Source organism: Eutrema salsugineum, unplaced genomic scaffold, assembly GCF_000478725.1.
Source record: "Eutrema salsugineum unplaced genomic scaffold, Eutsalg1_0 scaffold_1, whole genome shotgun sequence".
Lineage (NCBI taxonomy): Eukaryota > Viridiplantae > Streptophyta > Magnoliopsida > Brassicales > Brassicaceae > Eutrema > Eutrema salsugineum.
In genome coordinates this window covers 7,621,180-7,633,275 of record NW_006256909.1, presented here as the reverse complement: position 1 = coordinate 7,633,275, position 12,096 = coordinate 7,621,180, and the positions used below count along the sequence as shown (strand labels likewise).

At 32.9% G+C, this 12,096-nt stretch overlaps 3 protein-coding genes across 3 annotated transcripts; 2 read left to right on the top strand and 1 right to left on the bottom strand.

Annotated features, from left to right (window-relative positions):
- Window positions 1–2,130: 2,130 nt before the first annotated feature.
- LOC18028653 (probable carboxylesterase SOBER1-like) lies at window positions 2,131–4,244 on the bottom strand. The gene is made up of 6 exons (XM_006413609.2): window positions 3,871–4,244; window positions 3,494–3,546; window positions 3,034–3,157; window positions 2,758–2,879; window positions 2,556–2,663; window positions 2,131–2,452 (listed from the first exon to the last, which is right to left on the bottom strand). The coding sequence occupies exons 1-6, from the start codon at window positions 4,163–4,165 to the stop codon at window positions 2,345–2,347; spliced, it is 810 nt and encodes a 269-aa protein (XP_006413672.1). The 5' UTR covers window positions 4,166–4,244; the 3' UTR covers window positions 2,131–2,344.
- A 3,685-nt stretch (window positions 4,245–7,929) lies between these two features.
- Window positions 7,930–9,129, top strand: LOC18028652 (putative F-box protein At1g53360). The gene has a single exon (XM_006413608.1). The coding sequence runs from the start codon at window positions 7,930–7,932 to the stop codon at window positions 9,127–9,129; it is 1,200 nt and encodes a 399-aa protein (XP_006413671.1).
- Window positions 9,130–10,241: 1,112 nt separating this feature from the next.
- LOC18028651 (mitochondrial pyruvate carrier 4) lies at window positions 10,242–12,076 on the top strand. Its single transcript, XM_006413607.2, has 5 exons — window positions 10,242–10,443; window positions 11,007–11,105; window positions 11,259–11,311; window positions 11,432–11,505; window positions 11,749–12,076. Exons 1-5 carry the CDS (start codon window positions 10,389–10,391, stop codon window positions 11,792–11,794), a joined length of 327 nt encoding a protein of 108 aa, XP_006413670.1. The 5' UTR covers window positions 10,242–10,388; the 3' UTR covers window positions 11,795–12,076.
- The last annotated feature ends 20 nt before the right edge of the window (window positions 12,077–12,096 follow it).

Here is a 12,096-nt window from a genome sequence, read left to right as displayed (position 1 = left end):
TATATATAAACCACTTGTTACATTTAAAGCCGATGATAATACATCAGTTTGATGATTACTCTTTTCCACTATAAATAATCCCATCAAGTAATATCTGCAATCTTGGATAATAATTTTTTTTATGAATGATGATTAGTTGTGTTTAATGATTGATTTAAGGTTTAGGGGTTTCCTAAATTCACTTTTCCTGTCAATTTCCTTAAACCTTATTCAATATTTTAACTATTCTTTTTTGCAATGTATTTAGATCCGAGCAATTGGAAAACTGTTGAACAAAAAGATGTCTATGCATGGATTCTTTTCTTGGTGCCAGTCTAGCTAGTGTCAGGATTTGTATTGATCGAGGGGTAATTGTGGGAAATCACATGCAGTCGGTGGGTGAAACTGGTTGAATCCAAAGAGATAAATATGTGGGCGAAAATGGGAATTCCATGTCTAGACTAAAATATCCCTGAAATCTCAGTAGACCATGCAAACTCATCTGGATTCTCGTCTTGTCTTCTGTCGGATCAAATAATAGTTCACTATTATCTCACTATTTAAATCATTTTTAAACTAAGATATCGACAGAGGAAAAAATAAAAAAAAACTAAGATATCGACATATGATGAAACTTTATTAAATCGATCTTTTTTTCTTCCAATAGATCTTTACATTCTTACTGTTAAAAACGGGAAAAAAACTTAAAAAACCCTCAACTATTTAATATTTGTCAGTTTCCTACCTGAATTTTTTGCGTTGCCAGAAACTTTTATAAACTAATTTTTTGGATCAAAAAACTACCCAAAATCCTTTATAGTTCTAGTTTTCACCCCACGATTTCACGGCCGTTAACGGTCAAACGGAATTAGTAAACTCCGTTATTTTCTAAAACAAAAAAAAAGCTGAAAAATCCCTCAACTATTTAATCTTTGCCAAAAAAATACTTGAACTTTTATTGTTGCGAAAAACCCACATTAGCTAATTTTTGTTTTTGTTTTTTGAGTTAAATGACACTAAAAACCAAAATATCAAAGAGTTTACAACAACTAAAAACAAAGTTATCACCAATAGAATTCGAAATAAATTACGATATTTTTTTTTGAAATTAGGATATATTTATGACTAAAGATTCTGTAGATGAGTGCTTCATTTTATTTTTGGGCTGATTTAATCTCCACTAAGATGATCTTCGTAGATGATTAAAAATATCTATCACATTTTATCTCCGTTGATTACCTACTAATTTATATTTATTAATCTATTATGAGCCATTGAAATCATTCTTCGAAAGAGTCGATTAGTTAGGAACTTATATTCAAATCGTCTTTCGAAATAAATATTGTATACGATGAGAAACAAACCAATATCAAATAAATAACCATCAGTGAATGAATCTGGGGAGAACCATTAATGGATGTGAAGTAATGAGGTAAAAGTTAAAACCGTATAATATTTCAGATTTTTTTTTTTTTGACACTGAAAAATTAGCTTGTGTGGGTTTTTGGCAACATTAAAAGTTCATGTATTTTTTTGACAAATATTAAATAGTTGAAGGTTTTTTTTAGTATTTTCTTGTTTTGGAAAATAACAGAGTTTACTAATTCTGTTTGACCGTTAACGGCCGTGAAATCGTGGGGTGAAAACTAGAACTATAAAATATTTCAGGTAGTTTTTTGATCAAAAAATTAGTTCATGTAGATTTCTGGCAACGCAAAAAGAAATTGACAAATATTAAATAATTGAGGGTTTTTTAAACTTTTTTCCCTTTTTCCCTTTTCCCTGTTAAAAACTATGATCTGAACTATTATCTTCCTTTTTACGTTTAATATTTTTCCACTTACGGAACATCATTTTCACAAAAAATTTAAGACTACTACTTGATGGCCATTTGCCCGACATAGATCATAGATGGTATATCAATTATTAATTTGAATGAACGTAAGCAATTACTAAAAGATTTGTATCTTTTGTTTGACGACAAAAAGAAAGATTTTTGTTTTTTTCTCTGGTTTATTACAGATTTTAAATAACCAATCTACTGTTTAGAGAAGAAAAAAACTTAACACAGATAAATACGAGTTCTATAGTCACTTGTATTAGTTCCTGATGTGCTGAATGAATAAATAAACATATAGGGGATAGAGAGTATTCCAGTGTTGGCATGATGTTATTCAAAATCATACAAATCACAAAATGTATGTACTGTATTGTATTTTAAACATTCTATAAGCAAACTAGACCGTTTTAACCGAGACCGGTTTTCACAACCAGGCGATGAATGATCTGAAGTTATCCGTGTTGTTCTTTTGATGTTGATAGGAAAAAAATGTTACAATGAGCGCAATGTTGGTTATTAAAGCATTTAAGGAAAAGAAGAAGAAGATGAAGAACTCTGCATCCGTTGTTTGATCCATGACTCTAAGTATTGAAGCTCCTTATTACTGATCGAGTGCCCGAGATCCGGATAAGCCTGCAGATAAATCGATTCTCTTCAGATTTTACACTCGCAATAATTGGTTTATACGATCAGAACATGATCGTTTGATTTGATATGATTATTACTGTTATTGTACCTTGAATTCACAAGCCACACCAGCTTCTTGAAGAAAAGGAAGAGCTGCTTGACCAGCTTCAAATAGTACAGTCTTGTCATCAATGCCATGAGACCACAAGATTGGTGTCTGCATATGCAAATTCTGGAGACTCAGAAACCCAAGAAACATTGACGGATAAATCGAACATATATACAAGAAACCAAAAAAACACAGGTGAAACCTTTTTAGCATCTTCGGTAAACTGATTAATGGTTGAAGAATTGAATGGAACCCATCCGCTAAAGACTGCACCTCCTCCAAGAGCTTTTGGGTAAAGAAGAACACTGGCCAAGGTTAATGCCCCTGCAAGAAACGCAATGCAAGAAACACACTGTAGATTTTCAGCTCATTTTAAACAAAAACTGAAAGGTAAATCAACACATTGTAAATTTTCAGATCAACTTAAACAAAAATGGAAAGGAAAATCCACGGCTAAAGGGAGGCAAAGAGTGATCACCTCCTTGGCTGAATCCACAGATATACACATTTTCAGGATTTATCCCTCCTGCAATCTCCTTATCTATAATGGCATGAACGTCCTTAACTGCTCTAAGCACGCTGCTTTCATCATTCGGAGAGCCCTAACACAAAAAAGTTACATACTTGGTGACACAAAATATCTTTGAATACAATCCTACCAATGCAAGAACGGTCTGTAATCTGTTCTATAACTTCTTTAAGACCGCACCTTTAATCATTCGGAGAGGCCTAACAAATAAAAGTTACATACTTGATGACACCAAAACTATCTTTCAAAGCAATCCTAACAATGCAAGAACGATCTGTTCTACTAAGAAAGTGATTATTGGCCAACTATAAACCAAGCTACAAAGGGCTGTAGCCTGTAGAGCTACCAATTTAGAAAGTATTGCCAAGTCAATATCATGAGAAATGTTAGATAGACAGAGACGTGTTACCGCGGTAAGAGGAAGCTCACGGATGTCAAACCAAGAAGGCATCACCATACCATCTGCACGAAAGGAAAAGACATAATCATTACCAAGGAGCTAAGAGTTTCTTCAGGATCTTTTTTAGACTCTTGTGTGTATTATCTTTACTTCAATTTTGTGTACTGCATCTAGCAATCTCTTTGGCATATAGCTCAAAGTTTTACATAAGTGGCAATCGTGAACTACCCATCAGAGGCAAATCATGCTACATTCCAAATTCGTAATCAGATTCCCACTATGCAATCCCGATAAGATCATAAACCGTGATCGAAACCTGGAGAAAAACGAAATTTGATAGCACCAACCATGATCCCCAAAATCAGAAACTAAAGGTCAAATCGTACAATTGCAGGAGACTGGATTTGATGGAGCAGAAGGGAAGAGCCACTTAGTGTTCCTAAACTCCGGGGACTTGAAAATCGTCTTGATGGGTTCGTTCGCTGGTCCGGAATCTCCAAGCCCGTGAAGCCACAAGATGAAGGTTCGAGCCATGGGGTCTGAGTTCCGCGAAGAAGAGATAGCAGAGGGAGATGATGAGTAATGTTTGTTTTGGGAGAAGGTTACGAGGAGGAAGAAGACAGTGGTCAATAGTGCGATCGTGAGAAGAACGATTGGTTTCTTCAGTGTACTTGTTCGCATGCCTTCACCATTATATCTGGAGATCTGTCAAAGTTTTCTCCCGAGTTCTTCACAGACTTTTGAGAAAAAAATGGTTAACAAAAAAAATGCAAGGAGAAGATGACTAAATGACTAAAATACCCTCAATGCCAAAATATACCAAAATTTTCTTAGTTTTTGGCTATGTTCTGTTCCTTCATTTATGAAGCAATTTCTATTAGAACATCTCCAATCTATAACTGCATATTTTTTTTCTATTTTGGAGTAATTCTAAAATGAAAACTCCATTTTTTTCTCCAAAATTGAGTTATGACAAAAAAATTAGAGAAATTATATTTTTTGCTCCATATTTTGGAATAACTCTATTTTTTATTCCATTTTGAGTGAGAATTAGAATAGGGTTAGAGAGAATCTTGTTGCAAATTCTATTTTGCAGTGAAATTTGGAGTAGAATTGGAGATGGTCTTACAAAGATTTTTTACATGTTAGAGCATCTCCAACCCCAATATTCTTATTGAGGTTCATAGGGTTTTTTAATACATATATTTTTTTAAAAAAATAGTGATGAATCCCAACTAAATTTTCACCTCCAACCTTAAATTCTTGTTTGGGTTCATCAGAATAAAATATTCATTTTTTAGATTTTTTTTTTTAGATATTCGATTTATTTGTGAAATATTTTTAAATGGTTTTAAAATAAATTTATCAGTTTTTAAAATAAATTTATCAGTTTTTAAAAGTAAATTTATCAGTTTTTTGTCTTTCATTATTTCTTTCTTAATAGTTTTTTTGTTAAAAATTCTTCAATTTCTTAGGGGGTGTTATTCAATCATAGTTTTTAATAGAATCTAAATCCATCCACAATTGTTATTCAATAATTGATTTTAATTTCTCTATAAAAATCCAATATTATTGGTTCATGTATTTACAATCTCTTTATTAATAGAGTTTGAAATCCATTGTTATTCAATTAAAGAGTTGAATAAGTCAATTAAATCTTATATTATTCATATTTAACAGATTTTTACAACTGATTTTAGGTGAATGATTTTAACTGAATTTGAACCTATTTTTATGTGTTAAATGTAGCAATCAAAATCTAACCATTTATCCTTAGATTTTGATAATTATAAAATTCAACACAAATAATTATTAACCTTCGTTTTTTTTTCTTCCTTCCATGTATTAATCAATCAATACATCACTCTTTCATCCCTCCATTTTTTTTTCCTCCATTTTGTCTTTTCATTCCTCACACGTCTTTTTTTTTCCTTGTTCTATTTTTTTATTTCTCTCTTTTCCCTAACACATATCTCTCTCATTTCTCTCTCTCAAGTCATCAAGAAAAGATAATATCTTTCTAGATTAGCAATCATAATTTGTAATTTGTGAAGAAAATGTTTATTATGTTGGATTCAAATCAATATGGAGTGAATGTGAGTTTTTTTCTTAGATTGCAATTTTTTCTTATTATGTTACTTTTTTCTTTTGATTTTTTTTCTTACATATGTGGTTTTAGGTTGTTTTTTTTTTCTTTGATCTTTTTAAACCCCAAAATTATTGAGAATTCTATTCTATTAGATTTTAAATGATAGCATGTGACTTTTTAAATACACGGCTAAATAATATAAAATTTTAAACAACTCATATACATTATATTCTAAATGAATTAAAAAAATTTAAGGGGGTGTTATTCAATAATGAGTTTAAAATGAATTTTCAAAGTTTTATAATTTTTTAGATTTAGAATTTGATATCAGTTTTATGGATTCATTTGTTTTTATTCTAAAATCTCTGCAATACACATTAGATTTTGATTCTAATAATTTACTCATAAAACTCTATTGGAACTAATTTGAAATGACTTAATATACAAAGATTTTAAAAATCATTTTGTTTTGAATAACACTGGATTTTTTATGAAAGATTTGAAATCTTCATTGAATAACACTAAACTTTAAAATCTCCTAAACATGATTTACAATGAAGAGATCTAATAACATTGGATTTTAAAACATCATTTAGAATCATTAGTTGAATAACAATGGATTATGGTTGGATTTAAATTGTATTAAAATCTGATTGAATAACACCCCCTAAAATTTGATCTACTCTAATCTAGTGGAGTTGATTACAACATACAGATTGAATAACACCCCCTTAATGTTTTTTGTTTGCATTTCAAAAGACCTAGACAAATGTACAAACATGCATCTATATATGTAAAATGATAAAAGACAAAAAAACTCATAATTGAAAAACTACACAAGTGGTGTCTCACATTACGTGTGGGCAGGGCCCATAGCTGAGACACATGAAACATTGACTTCAGGGCAGCCTATAAAACTCTAATTTTTGGGACAGCAAAAAAACTCAAAATTTATTTTATAAGTATGTGTAAATATTTTATCCCACAAGACCAAATATTTTATAAATAAGAGTCATTATCCCTATCAAATATTTTATAAAAAATCGATTCTAGCTTATAAAAATTGATTTTAGGCTTCAAAAAATCGATTTTTGGTTTCAAAAAATCGATTTTGGCTTCAAAAAATCGATTTTGGACTTCAAAAATCGATTTTAGCTTCAAAAAATCGTTTATGGGCTTCAAAAAATCGTTTCTGGGCTTCAAAAAATCGTTTCTAAGCTTAAAAAAAATTGATCTTAAGCTTAAAAAATAATTTGGGCTTAAAAAATCGATCTTAAGCTTAAAAAATTGATTTTAAGCAGAAAAAATTGATTTTAAGCAAACAAAAGTTTTTTATCCTCTTATTTCAAAAACGTTTTGGTATGTTTTGGATTATTAGAGAATATGCCACAAAAAAAAATTTCGATTAAGGGCATCATTTTTATCCGATGCTTTAGGCGTCAAATCACTTTGGGCCGGCCCTGCGTGCGGGCATAACAAATTTTATAAAATTGTTTAAGTTCGATATTGTATATTTGTTTTTTTCCTTTAACTGGAAAACTTCCAGACTAAAAATCTTTGATTAATACATTGAGATTCATATTTTACAGACTTTCTTTCCATTAAAAACGTCTACAGGATGAGTACAGTCATACCAAAAGAAAAACGTTAAAAAAATTATCTTCCCACATCGATCAATAATATGCCGTTAGCTGTCTGATGATATTCAGGTCATACAGGTTCAACAAGATGAACACAGTTATACGGGTTCATCAAAATTCAGCTTATTTTTTAATTTAAAAAAAAAAAAAATAAAGGCCTCACTTGTGATACCCAACTCATACTCCGTTCGAGATGCTCTTATGCCGTAAATTTGGAGCAATGTTATGGAGAGTTTGCTCTAAATTTGGTTCATATTTTATTGAATTTGGCCTAAGAAAATGATTGTTTATTATGTTTGATGGTTCTAATTAACTGGGACTGGGAGTTTTGTTTTTAGGAACATGCTTGAAGGATCTAAAATCATTACACAACCTAAAACCATATTAATTAACAAAACAAAAATAACACAGTTACTTTGATAACAGATACGGGGACGAGAACAGGGGCGAAAAATGATCTTCTAATGTATTGTAAGCAAGGATGGTAAGAAAGAAGCCAACGATTTCAAGTGGGTGATGACTCTAATAGTTCCCTTTTAGGATCGTTGCATATATAAAGTCACACACCTAGTATTATATCATGGGCCTAATCGAGCCCATTTAGGATTCTTGCATATAAAGTCAGTGGACATCCAGGAAAAACAAGACCCCGAAGTCTAGGGTTTCGTTCGTTTTAGAGCTCTGAAGAAGCGATTCTAGGGTTTGTAAAATCGGCCATGAAGTTACGCTCTTCGAAATCGGCAAGAGGATACTCAGACCCAATTCCGGTTGATCTACTCATCGATATATTCTCTCGAGTTTCGGGAAAGTCTGTAGCTAGGTTTCGTTGCGTATCGAAATTCTGGGCATCCATACTTCGTCGTCCTGATTTCACTGACTTGTTTCTGACAAAGTCTACAACTCGTCCACGCCTCTTATTCGCCTCCTTAGAAGCAAATGCCAAGATATTCTTCTACTCTTCACCTCAGCCACAAAATCCAGATGAGAACTCTTGTCAAAAAAACTCTGGTCTTGTAGCCACCCGTTATTATAAGTCATTTCCCGAATACGTTCCATCTAGTTACAGGACTCAACAGGTCTGTGGATTGGTCTTTCTTCAGAAATGGAACAGAAAGGTGAGGGTGATTTGTAACCCTGCCACGGGACAGTTCCTAACCTTACCAAAAGTGCTTTTAAAAGAGAAAAACTTACCCAAAGAGAAAGCTAAGATCAGTAACCCCACGAAGATTACAATAATGTATCTTGGTTATGATCCGATCGGCAAACAGTTCAAAGTGTTGTGTATGACTATGACCTCGTCATGTGATGAAAGACTCAATACTCATCAGGTTTTGACATTGGAGACTGGAAAACGTTTATGGAAAAGGATCGAACAAAGATTCCGTTTTATTGGGAATAAGAGAATGTGTAATGAAGTATGCATAAATGGTGTTTTGTATTTCGGAGCTAGGTTGGGACGATCTTCCGTGATAGTTAGCTTCGACATTAGGTCTGAAAAGTTCGGTTTTATAAACACAAATGAAGACTTGGGATATTGGGGTTCTTCTTATGTTAAATGGTCTTTGACTTTGTTCAACTACAAAGGTAAATTAGGCATACATGATCGGAAACCAAGATTTCTAAGTGAAGACCACTTCGTGTTGTGGGTTTTAGAAGATGTTGGAAATCATAAATGGTCCAAGCATGTCTACGTATTGCCTCCTTTAGACAACAGGTATTGGATCAGCTTTGTTGGAATGACTAGTACAGGTGATATTGTGTGGTCCTATTACAAGAAAAATTACGTTTACTTCTACAATTTGGAGAGGAAAACTGTAACAAGAGTCAGTATTCAGGGATTTGAAGACTCTGCGCATGATCATCATGTACTTGTTGACACCTTTGTAGACTATGTGGAGAATATGAAGTTTATGTAAGCGTGTTCAATGCTTTTGTATATTAACTTAATTTGAGAGTCTTTATATTTTGGATTTCAACTCTTATCATAATGTTCCTAGCTCTTAACGTTGTTTGGACTTCAACTTTTTATAATACATCTAGTTTTTTTGCTCTAGATTTTACCACGTTGTTCTGTTTTTGTCTTCTTTTTTTTGTCACTCATTTTCTCTTTCTCCTCAAATTCGTTATCCTCTCTCATCCTAGTCTCAATGACCGGATTTCATGTTTTATTACTTTTGGTTAGTGGTCGCAGCAAAAAGTGGACAAATGGTTGTTGCTTAGTTTACACATCAAAAGCGAAAAGAAAGTTACTTGGCATTATGATGTTGTTAAATGTTTCTTTTATCTTTAGTTAAACGTGGGTTGTGTTGCATGCTCTTCTCCAAGTCTACTTACCTGAAAATTAATAGAAAGTATGTGTAAAGTAAAAGCCATTGTGTGAATGCATCAAACTTGGGTTTACCATTGTAGTCGTGATATAGATCAATGTGTCTTTTTGACAATGGAAGTATCTTGTTGTACAAAGACGGATATCGACAAAAGTGTTTTAAATAGAATCCTTGAGAAATATGAATCACTGTTGTCTGTGGAGTTACAAGAAAGTTTGAAAATATTTGCCTGAGAGTGTAGAGTTGTTCCGAGCTTCCACACTGCAACACGCCAACACCCGAGGAAAACAACAAAAATTCTCATCTTATGCATCCACATTGCGGTGTTTGGTTCTCTTAGAGTTTGCTCGTCATCTCTCAAAGTTTGCCTTCTTTTTTTTTTTTAATTTTGTAAATTTTTAAGACTTTTAGGTGATAGATGTTAAAATGACTCAAATTCTTATAAGTTTTATTTTTATTTTTTTTGCTGTTTCCGGTTCTTCATGTGCACGCAAGACAAAATGTATAAATTACAAAGTTTGTCTGTGTACAGTATATATTCATCTTCAAATCCATACAACAATGAAATGCATGAATTCAGCAACCAAGTAACCTACTCAATAGCCAAACAAAACCGAAACCGTTTATCACGACACAGTTCCACTGAGAGATGACGGGGAAAAGCTGAAATGACTAGAATACCCTCGACTACACGCTTGGTGTGTTAAACGGCGTCGTATTATCCTGCAGCCCTTTAGTAGTAGTTTTAGCCGGAGAGAGAAGAAAGGAGAATCTCGAGAGAGACAGAAAGCGACGATTGGTTGGTTGGTGGGAATTTGAGCAATCTTTGGGAAGAGAGAATATTATCGATGGCTACTTCCAAGCTTCAAGCTCTCTGGAATCACCCTGCCGGACCTAAAACCAGTGAGTCAATCCGGCATACATTCCACCTCTTTCGAAGATGATAGCTTTGTTCATCGATTACGATTACACTCTTTTCCTTTTGATGATCGAATTTGTATAATTGAGCAATCTACACGTATTGGATTTCGTTCCTTTTTGCTATTATGTGTTGAATCCTGATTTGTTTTACTTAAAAAAAACTTTTTTTTTTTGGGGTTGAGTTTGACTTTTCGATAAGCTTTGGAAATAATAACTTTAAATTCGAGGGTTGGATTGATATGTTAGTACTAAGATCTAAGGTAAATATTAGAACTTTGATGATACCAAAGATAAAGAATCACTCTTTGCATTGTAATTGGGTTTTTTTTCCATGTGTGATCTAAATTGATAATCCTCGAGTTTGATTTGAAGTCTCTGTTTACCCAATTCTCAGAACAGAATAGGTTTGTTTTTCAAATCAAATCCGTACTGAAATCAAACAAGTGCCCCCCATTTTAGTCATATGATCACATTTTTTTTGGTGTAAATTGGTTAGATCATTATGGTAAATGGATCACAAGTCTCGTATATGTCCTCTTTCTCAGTTCATTTCTGGGCGCCAACGTTCAAGTGGGGTATAAGCATTGCTAACATTGCAGACTTTGCAAAACCTCCAGAGAAAATTTCCTACCCTCAACAGATAGGTATTGTCCTTGATCGTTCCTTCATGTACACAGACGCGAGATCGATGTTACCTTTTACCTTTTGTCTCATACTTTCTTTGGTTGCTTTTGTTTGTCTTTGTCATATACCTCAATGCTCTTAACAGTTTTTTTTCTTTCTCTGATATCTCTTAGCGGTTACATGCACCGGAGTTATCTGGTCTCGCTACAGCATGGTTATCACTCCGGTGAGTTTTTGCCTTACACTCGGACAAGTCTTTTTCTTGCTCTTCTGTGTCTGATCTTCTTCCCACAATCTTCTCCCTTGCTTTTTGTAACGATTCTTTATTACGACTTTTGTTTTACAGAAAAACTGGAACCTCTTTAGCGTTAATGTTGCTATGGCGGGTACAGGCATATACCAGCTTGTTCGTAAAATAAAGTAAGATCCCAATTTTCTTCTTAATCAAATTACATGAGATTGATTGTGCAGGAAAATGCTCTTTAGTTTAGGCTACTGGAAGCAGAACGAGCAAATCCTAACATACATCTTAGTCATCTAAGTTCAATACTTATTATGATTAAAAAAAATTTGGTTGTTTTTTTCTTTTTTGTCATCAAAAAGTTTGGTTGTTTATATGATGCTTTCTTGAAAAAAATTCATATGATTGTTTTTGGTCTCCAGAAACGATTTTGCATCTGAAGCCGAGCCTGTTGTTGCGAAAGAATGATTACGACGAAGAAGATGAGGCATCAAAGGAAAACTGGATATCGTCTTGCTTGTGTTTGGAATCTAGTACCAAAGATATTTTGATATTTCTTCGAATTCCCAAGATCTTCTGGGTCGGATTACGAAAAGTATTAATGTTTTGTTATTTGCTCAATTGATAAAGGAGATCCAGAAGCTCCATTAATATGCTTTTCAACGTATGTCATAAATTCTCCAAAGAAGAATAAAATGTTCTGAATGTTGAATCAACTTACAATTCAGTCAAAAAATAAAAGAACAAGAATTTTCTACTAATTGAATAGT